The sequence below is a fragment of the Cydia fagiglandana genome, chromosome 18 (assembly GCF_963556715.1).
Source record: "Cydia fagiglandana chromosome 18, ilCydFagi1.1, whole genome shotgun sequence".
Taxonomy (NCBI): domain Eukaryota; kingdom Metazoa; phylum Arthropoda; class Insecta; order Lepidoptera; family Tortricidae; genus Cydia; species Cydia fagiglandana.
Window position 1 is genome coordinate 16,404,929 of NC_085949.1, and position 8,789 is coordinate 16,413,717.

At 37.1% G+C, this 8,789-nt stretch overlaps 2 protein-coding genes across 4 annotated transcripts; one reads left to right on the forward strand and one right to left on the reverse strand.

Annotated features, from left to right (window-relative positions):
* Positions 1 to 770: 770 nt before the first annotated feature.
* LOC134673375 (uncharacterized) lies at positions 771 to 6,761 on the reverse strand. The gene has a single exon (XM_063531346.1). The coding sequence runs from the start codon at positions 6,360 to 6,362 to the stop codon at positions 783 to 785; it is 5,580 nt and encodes a 1,859-aa protein (XP_063387416.1). The 5' UTR covers positions 6,363 to 6,761; the 3' UTR covers positions 771 to 782.
* Positions 6,762 to 7,719: 958 nt separating this feature from the next.
* Positions 7,720 to 8,735, forward strand: LOC134673413 (molybdopterin synthase sulfur carrier subunit). 3 transcript variants are annotated; one of them, XM_063531397.1, is made up of 2 exons: positions 7,720 to 7,874; positions 8,461 to 8,735. In XM_063531397.1, the coding sequence occupies exon 2, from the start codon at positions 8,469 to 8,471 to the stop codon at positions 8,733 to 8,735; it is 267 nt and encodes an 88-aa protein (XP_063387467.1). In that variant the 5' UTR covers positions 7,720 to 7,874; positions 8,461 to 8,468. The 3 variants fall into 3 exon arrangements, with proteins under 3 accessions (XP_063387467.1, XP_063387466.1, XP_063387468.1); XM_063531396.1 differs by lacking the exon at positions 7,720 to 7,874 and adding an exon at positions 7,881 to 8,036; XM_063531398.1 differs by lacking the exon at positions 7,720 to 7,874 and adding an exon at positions 8,109 to 8,132.
* The last annotated feature ends 54 nt before the right edge of the window (positions 8,736 to 8,789 follow it).

The window sequence follows — 8,789 nt, forward strand, 5'->3', positions numbered from 1 at the left end:
GGATATAATGACTGTACTAAATATAACACTCAAAATGTCTATAAAAATTATGTTATATAATTTCAATTATTTCATGATGTGGAAAAAGTATATTCAATACAAATTTATAAAAAAATATGTTGAGTAGGCATCAAGATGAATTTTACGAGTAAACTGCCGCAAAAATATGTTCTCTAGACATAAATATTTTAAGATTACAAAAATACAGCTAAACATGCAAAAATATACACTATTCACAATTATAAAAGATCTACGGAAAATGGATTTACACGGAATATTATTCAATTAATTGACACAATAACACATTTTCATTATGACCAGCATAGTACAAAACGTGTTAGGCACATAATTCTGTTATTTAAAAGTATGTACAGCCACCGGCAATAATATGTTACACAAAAAAGGCCGCAAAAATATCTGACACGAGCTTATTTCTAGAGCCATAAAAGCGTGTCACATATTTTTGCGGCCTACGAAAAGTAACATATTATTGCAGGTGACTGTACTATTTAGTTACGTCTTATACGCGAACTAATAAACAAAAATGGTCACACATCGAATTATACCCAATAGAATTTTTTATCACAATTTGCAGTCTTAAATTCGGGAGGAAAATTAGTTTTAGATGTACATTTTATTTGGCACATTGAAACAAGGAGACCGGCTCACATTGGCAGTGCTTACTCACGATAAGCACACAAGCAACAAGCCCCGAGATATCAATCTGTTCATACATCAGGAAAACTATAAAACATTTATGTTTATGTAGGACTAAAATTAGTTCAACCGACTTTGTTGATGAGTTCATCACATATGGCCGTCAGTTCCTCGTTCGCTTTGGTTTTCTGAGCGAGACTTTCTTCCAGCGACGTGATGTGAACCTCTTTACGCTTCAGCATAGCGTTGAATTTCAAAATTTCCCCCTCGTGAGCTTTATTAATCTTCTCTAATTCCTGGTTCGCGTGATTAAGTTTCGAAGTCGCGTGCTGTTTCAGCAGCTCATAATTCGTGTGCATTTTCGCGAGATTCTCCTCAAATTCTTGTATAGACTTTTTATATGCTTCTTCATTTGTTTTGTAACCCAATATCACTTGTTTACTCTTCTCATATTTGCTGTGGAGGTCGTTGAAAGAGACCTCCATGCTGGCAAGATGCGCCGTCTGCTCGTCCCTATCTCTAATAAGCTGATTGCGCTCTTCGGCGAACCGTTTCTTGTCTTGTTCAGTTTCTGATATTAAACTAGCGATGGTCCGTTCGTACTCTTCTACCACTGCCGCCATGTTCCTGTTCATTTTCGTCTTTTCAGCTAGATTCTCATTTAATTCGTTAACTTTCTTTAATCTCTCTGCGCCCTCCGCTTCTAGAGCTTTCATCTGAGTTTCTAAAGTTGATAATCTGTCTTTTAGTTCCTTAGTTTCACATCTCAAGTTGTACACATGAATTTCCTTTTCAGCTAACAGTTCTCTAAGTTGTGTAAGAGCTTGGTCTGTCTCACTGTGTGATCTGTCAACATGTGTAACTGTCGTATCGAGGCCTGCTGACGGGCTGTTGCCGCTTAACGATAGAAGCCTATCAATCACTGCCATGGCCGGTGAAGTAAATGTCATGGAAAGCCTGTTTGATCTATTAGGCGTCAATGATTTTCTAGGTGTCACAACTGGGTTAACAGCTGGCGTGACGGCCATCATCGGCTTCGATGCTGTGACGTTCATATCATCGGATCTTTCCTCGACTACACTTTGAGCTTCATATGTACCATTCAAATCTGAAGGTCCAGCAATAGGCTTCTCAAATGACAACAGTTCAACTTCCTTGGGAGGTGCCTGTCTGGGCGCTTTCTTGGGAGTAATCTGTTTTCTTTTTATATCATTTAATGCAGCTGCCATACCTTCTGACGTAACCCTTCTCGCAAAAAGTGGATCAAACTTGAGGAATAAGCTCTCTTTCCCGCTGTAAGCGACCTCATCTGTTTTATTTTGATTCATCAAAAATTCAAAAGCTTCTGCGTCTATAAACATTTCAGCAGGATCATCGTTATCTTGCTGTTGAATATTATCAAAATCTACCACGTCTACTTTATCCTCGGGTAGCTCGGGTATGTTTTCACCTTCGTTGCCATCGTCGGCTTCGAGGAAGGGTCCTTCTAGAGTATCTTCATCTTCAGTGTGAACCTCATGGACAGTGACATCTTTTTCGTCACTTGTCTTAGACGAGCCACTGCAATTCGCATCTTTTAATTCCTCTTCATTGCCCGTTGTTACAGTATCATTACAATTTTTCTCTGTAACAATGAATGATGTTTCTGGAGAGGACTTAATTTTACTTTTAGTGGCAAATGGATTATCTGTATCGAAATCTCTCGGTGGTGATAGACGTATTTTAGATTTGGTTGCAAATGGATTAGAACCGTCTAGTTCAGGCAAATTGAATACGTTTTTCGATTCTGTCAGTTCGGTAGATGAAGCGCCCGCCGAGAAATATGTCGATTGTTCCGAAGAGGATGTATCTGGTTTAGCTGGAGATTTGTCACTAGCACTCATAACGACTTCTTCAACTACTTTAGCTTTGTTATTTTGTGCTAAATTTATTTTATCTTCTGTCTTCACGGTTTCATCTTTGGTATGGTCTAAACTTGGAGTAGGTGTAGGTTCTTTTTTACCTTTGTCTTCGTGGGTAATGATTTCCGATGGTATAGCGACATCAATGCTATCATTATTAACCTCTTCCTTGACATGAGCGACAGTACTGATGTCATGTTGGTTTAGTTCTGGTTGGCTCAACTGTGGTTGTTCTTGTTCGTTTTGAATTTTAGCAGGGCTTTTAATGTCATCGTTTTTAGATGGAGTAGTCTGTGGTGAAGCTTTTCCTGTACTATCAACACTAGAATTCAAATGCCTCTTTGCTTTTAAAGGCTTCTTTCTTTCTGGCATTGACTTTCTTCTATTGACATCCTTTTCACTCTTTAAAGGCTCTACAATTTCTGTTTTGTTAAGCTTTCCTGTCAGTAGTGAATTATTCGGAGAAGCACCAGGTGGTGGTGACATTCTAATTTTAGTTTTAGTAGCAAAAGGATTAATATTATCAATGTCATCAAAGTTAAGGTTATATCCCTTAGAAACAATTTTATGAGATATTGGCGGTGACTGGGCAAATTTCGATTCTGTCGGAAATGGATTGTCAATCTTTTCAAAATCATCCTTTTTCGATTCAGGATCAAATTCCTCTTCAGCTGACATTGATACAAATGGACTATTGCTTTCTGATAAAATTATTTCTTCGTCTATTTTTTCTTCACATTTCGGGGTGCTTTCTGCCCTATGAGTAGAATCTAAGTTAATTGTAGTGTCAGAGCCTTCTGGTTGAAGTGGAAGAACGATGTTGTCTTTGCCATCGCACATTTCTTTTTCGTTAGGATCTGTAGGTACGGTGGCAACTATCGATGACGTAGTTGTCGTGTTCAATTCTCTAACTATATCCGGAACGACTGGAACACCTACATCATGAATTTTTGATTCTTCGATTTTTGGGGCGTTATTATCAACCGTAATCTTCGTTTCATTATTAGATACTCCCGTTTTAGGTAAAGTGGGTAAATGAGAGCTTTCAAGTTTTGATTCATCGTTTACCGTCAAATCTCTGTCCGTGACAGTGTCTGGAGTAATTTCTTTATTTATACTTTCTACAATTTTACTTTCAGTTTCCAGTTGAACACTGTCGATTGTTTGTTTATTTTCTTGAGCAAGATTTTCGCCATTAAAAATATCGGTAATAGAAGACTTGATATTGTCATTAGCTATTTCAGGTAACTCAGGCATGATATTAAATGATTGAGTGTGTATTTGACTTAACTCTGGTTGGCCAACAGCTTCTTCTACCTTCCTGTTTGCATCAACCATACTTACGTCCATATTAATGGTTTCGGAACATTTGTTGTTAGATTCAACAAAAGATATTTCCATGTGTTCTTCTTCTGGTTTAACTAAATTGGGCATTGTGTTTACAATGGCAACATCCACTATTTCGCTTTCAAAACTTGTGTGAATTTTTAGTGTACTGTCTTCAATTGAAACTTGGTCTACTTTTTCAGCAACATGTCGAAGCGATTCACTAGCTACAGCTTGTTGCGCTAAATCTTGTGCATCAGTTGCATTGTCGTCATCCATAACGGGTAGCGGGATATCATTGGGAGATACGCTGGGCGGACACGGGTTATTAGCTTCTAAGCTTCCAGCCTTAGTTTCTAAATCAGGTATGTGAACAGTTGTGTCAGTCATCAGTACATTGATGTCGTCATTAACGACGTCAGAATTTAAAGCGTCGGGTTTTTCAGTAACAGGTGATTGTGCAGGATCAAGAACTACAGTAATAGCTTCGTGCGTAGTATTAGTTTTTACAGAATCTACTTCATCTTTATTGGGTAATGGAACATCACTAGGTAATAAATTGGGTGGACAAGGGATAATATGGTTTTGTGATTCAACTTGCGTATGTTGGTCATGGGGGGTTGCCTCGGCAATTGATTTATCTAGGGCTGCCATCAGCGAATATTGAGAGGTATTTGCATTAAGCGTGTCTTTATCTTGCAAATCATTACATACATTTTCATCTAAATTATCATTAATATCATCGTCATTTGGTAAAGGAATGTCAACTGGTGAGGGGTAACTAATAGCATTTTCACTCGTTCTTTCTGAAGTCTTTGTGGTTTCAGTTTCATTAGGAAATGGCATTGGAGCAGCAACTTCATGAGTTGTTACATTATCAGCATCAACAGGGGCTAAACTACTTTTAGCTTCAACAGATACTATATGAGGCACAATAGTATTAAAAACAATATCTGATGTATGAACTAAATTCTCATTTTCATTGCTTACCTGAACTGTAGGAGAGAAATCTGTAGCAATGTTGACAGGGCTTATTGCTTGGTTTTCTGGGAATTCTGTTTTAGTTTTATTTGTGGTTTGCATGTCACTTACAATAGAAGTATCATGTTTATCTAAAACTACATTGTCTTTATTTTTAACAGAAATTTCAGATGTGGCGCTTGTTTCGGATTCGTTTATAAGGTCAGACAATTGATTAACAATATCAGTAGTAGAAAAATCGATTGGGTTTCCATGATCTCCTATGATAACATGAGAATCATCTATCGAGTTAATTATATCTTTAGTTGTATCTAATGTAAATGGTTCCACAACTGTTGTAACTCTATCTACTAATTCTTTTTCAGGTGCCTTTGGAAGTTGACCATCATTCGTTTTTGTATTCACTTCTTCAGTGTTAGAGTTAGCTTCATTTTGTGTAAAGGTAGTTTCACAATCAACAAATTCTCCATCTGACTCTGCCAATTCATTTACTTTGCTTTTGTTTACAGTTCCATTTAAAGTTCTGTCTTTTATAGACAGATCATTGTATGAAACATCCATGTATTCGACAGTGGAATTGGCATCTTCTTGTTGAACATTTTCATTTAAAGATTTGGAGGGCTTATCTTGGAAAAATAACTTGTGTATTGGGATCTTCTCTGTACTGAATACAATAGTCGAGTCATCATTCCAATGCAATTCTTTTTCTAAATCTTCATTAAATACTATGCTTTCTTTGTGTGTACTGTTTCTTCTGGACAGACTTTTTTCTTTATTGTTCTCACTCTTTGGGGTTGAGGCAACGGCTCTAGGCTTAGAGTCTGGTAGTGGCACATCGGCAGGACTTACTACAGGCTGCGATGCCTTGGGATCCTCTCCCTCAGGTGGTATGGGGCTCTGTGAGGATCTGAACATACTTAACACAGACTTGAGCCCTCTCATGATAGGGGAACCGCCATCTTGCTTTGGTATTTCTTTTGTTGGTGTAGTTGCTTCGGGAGTTTGAGCCATAGAGGAAGATGAGCTTGGAAATGAAAGGTTGTCAATTTCATTTTCATTACTTACAGTTATAGTAATGTCATTGCCAGCTTTAGGGTCCAAAGATCGAAGAACAGAACTCCTGTTGCCGTCAACATCTGTAGGCAAAGCTTGCAAAGGTAATATTTTCGATGTCTTTACTTCAGTTTTGTTCAATGTGGAATTTAAGGAGCGAGTTAAATTATTTTCATACTCATTAATGACTGTGTTGTTGAGAGACTCATCTGTTAAGTTATTTTGTCGGTTGTCCAAGCAATGTGACATACTTTTAGACATAGGTGAGGCTGCCGGAGTGATGGAATACCTCAGCTTCATGTTGAGCTCGGACACATCTAGCTCCTCATAGCCTTTCTCAGTACAAGGAGTCTTTGAAAGCACATTGCTGTGTTGATATGTGTTTTCCTTATTATCAAAATCACCTTCGTCGTCTATGTCCATCGGCTCCGCGTGCTGAGCCATTTTAATATTTTATTATTCACTTGGCACTACAATATTCACTCGAACAAATCCATAGGAACTGTAAACCACCACGAACGCGTCCACAATGAATATTTTATTCCACTCTGCACGTCAATCAGGAGACGAGATGCAAACAAAAAATCAGTACAATGTTTACAGTTAACCGATTTCAGTAAGTTTCACTTTAGATTTCTAATACGTAATACGAGCGTTGTCTCGGTATGTATGTCATTTGAAAACAAAAATGTCGGCGCTGAATGCGCGCAACACACACTGAAAATCTATTTTTATCCTTTTTGTGGTGCACGCAGTGCGACGTTCGTTTTATGTAACGCGCGCGCCCGAGGGAAACTTGCCAAAAAGCGGTTGAGCTCGAGCGTAAACTCACAGCGACGACCGTTGTTTGAATCCGGTGATTTTTTTATATTTCAACTGACAGTAGTGTCAGTTTAAACATCAAACAATTTTAAAGCTATCATACACTACCAATCATAATTTTAAATAATACAATGTGACCAATATATATTTGTAACTCTAATCACAATATTATAACTTGTCTTTAAAATGATATATTAAAAGACTTTTATCGGATGTAATATGTATGAGTTATTACAAATTGTATTTTGATAACATGCTTGCACGTGAATGGCACACAGTGAGTATCGTTTACGAAGTTTGCAAGATGCTTTGATATGAACACAGCACTGTTTTATTTTTCGATGATGGTAAATAAATTAAATTGTTCTTTATTTTATCTCATTTAGATATATCTAAGATGTAATTATTATAAGAGCATCATTAAAGTAGTTGTAGCAACCTTTATGAACTATTTTAAATAAATGTTGCCATCATGTTACCACAAATTTGACACAAAATTACTAATAAATATCACACATTATTATAATATCATTATGTGAACATAGACCATGTCATTGAACTAGACCATGTATTTTTAAGTGAATAAAGTTGATATTATTTAGTTGATTATTTGTTGTTTATTGTTGCCCAGGATCGCGCAAAGTGGAGGAAAGCAAGTAGGAAAGCGGACCCTGGCAAAGGCCGGGATAGCGCTAGGTAGAAGAGAAAGTTGATATTATTCAGTCAAATTCAAACAATAATATATGATCTTACACAAAAATACCTATTATATTGAGAGAAACAAACAACTACATGCATTTTCCTATTAGGAATATGTGCTTACGTTTTTGATTTGAATATTCTTAACCAGAATAATTCACTAGTATTTAATGAATTTTACAATTATTTAAGTATATTTTGTAGAATGGCAAGAAAGGTAAATGTCATCTGTCATCCCCATACTGACCTTGGCTTAGCTGTCAATGTCACTAATGAAATGTCATCAAACCCGGCCCGGCCGTCGACGCATGGTTGTAAAAACAAACCTATAATTAGCCCACGAAACTTAAATGAAATGCGTCACAGTGATTAATTAATTACATGTATAGAACGCAGCGCTAAGAATATTCAGCGGCGCCTAAAATGCTAGTCAAGGTAGCGCAGTTTTAATTGATATAGCGAAACTTGTTGTTCATGTTTTTTTACGCTCGAATGATCTCTATGAATTACGAAACCGGCTCCTCCGTTGCCGAATGCAGTCCGCAGTCCGTGCGTGAAAGTCTGTCTGTGTTGTCGTTGTTTTCCTAATTTTTTGCTGTATGTGCAAATACTTAACCAAACTTTTTATTCACATAACACGATTTGTACTTTAAATTTTTATTGTATTTTATCATATTGTGTTTTTAGTACTGTGTATGTGATACTAGCTATTTTTAATTCAAATAAAGACAATAATGTACTGCTGCCAATAATGTGTAATGTATAAATCCTGGCTCGTACCAGTAGCTTCTAGGCTTCGTAACTTATTTACGAAATATAATTTGATTTTCAGTGAAGGAAAACATCGTGAGGCAACCTGCATACATCTGTGAAGTTTATTTTTATGTGAAACCCCCAATCTGCATTGTGCTAGGGTGTGGACAATAGCCCTCTCGCGCATGAGAGGGCTGTGCCCAGCAGTGGGACGTGTATGAATTTATATTGTATTACTGTATTTGTTACAGATTTATTTTATTTACAGGATGAACTATGGAAATTGAGCATGCGGTAAATGTGAAGCTCCTATTCTTCGCGCAATCCAAAGAACTGGCCGGCACCAAGGAGACTTCCATCCTATTGCCAAAGAAGATCAGCTACCAACAGCTTCTAAACATTATCACAGAAAACTATAATCTCCAGGCTATAAAGAATAATATATTGTTGGCCAAAAACGAGGAAGTCTGTGACGAAAGTGTAGATATTGAGATCAACGAGAGAGATCATATTGCTGTGATTCCACCACTGAGTGGGGGCTAATCTAAACATAGTTTACGTATCCACAACTGAGCGTTCTAAAAAAGTCCAGGCTCT

Excerpts from the sequence above, each read along its gene's own strand:
- LOC134673375 (XM_063531346.1), bottom strand. The coding sequence starts at position 6,362 with ATGGCTCAGCACGCGGAGCCGATGGACATAGACGACGAAGGTGATTTT.
- LOC134673413 (XM_063531397.1), top strand. The coding sequence starts at position 8,469 with ATGGAAATTGAGCATGCGGTAAATGTGAAGCTCCTATTCTTCGCGCAA.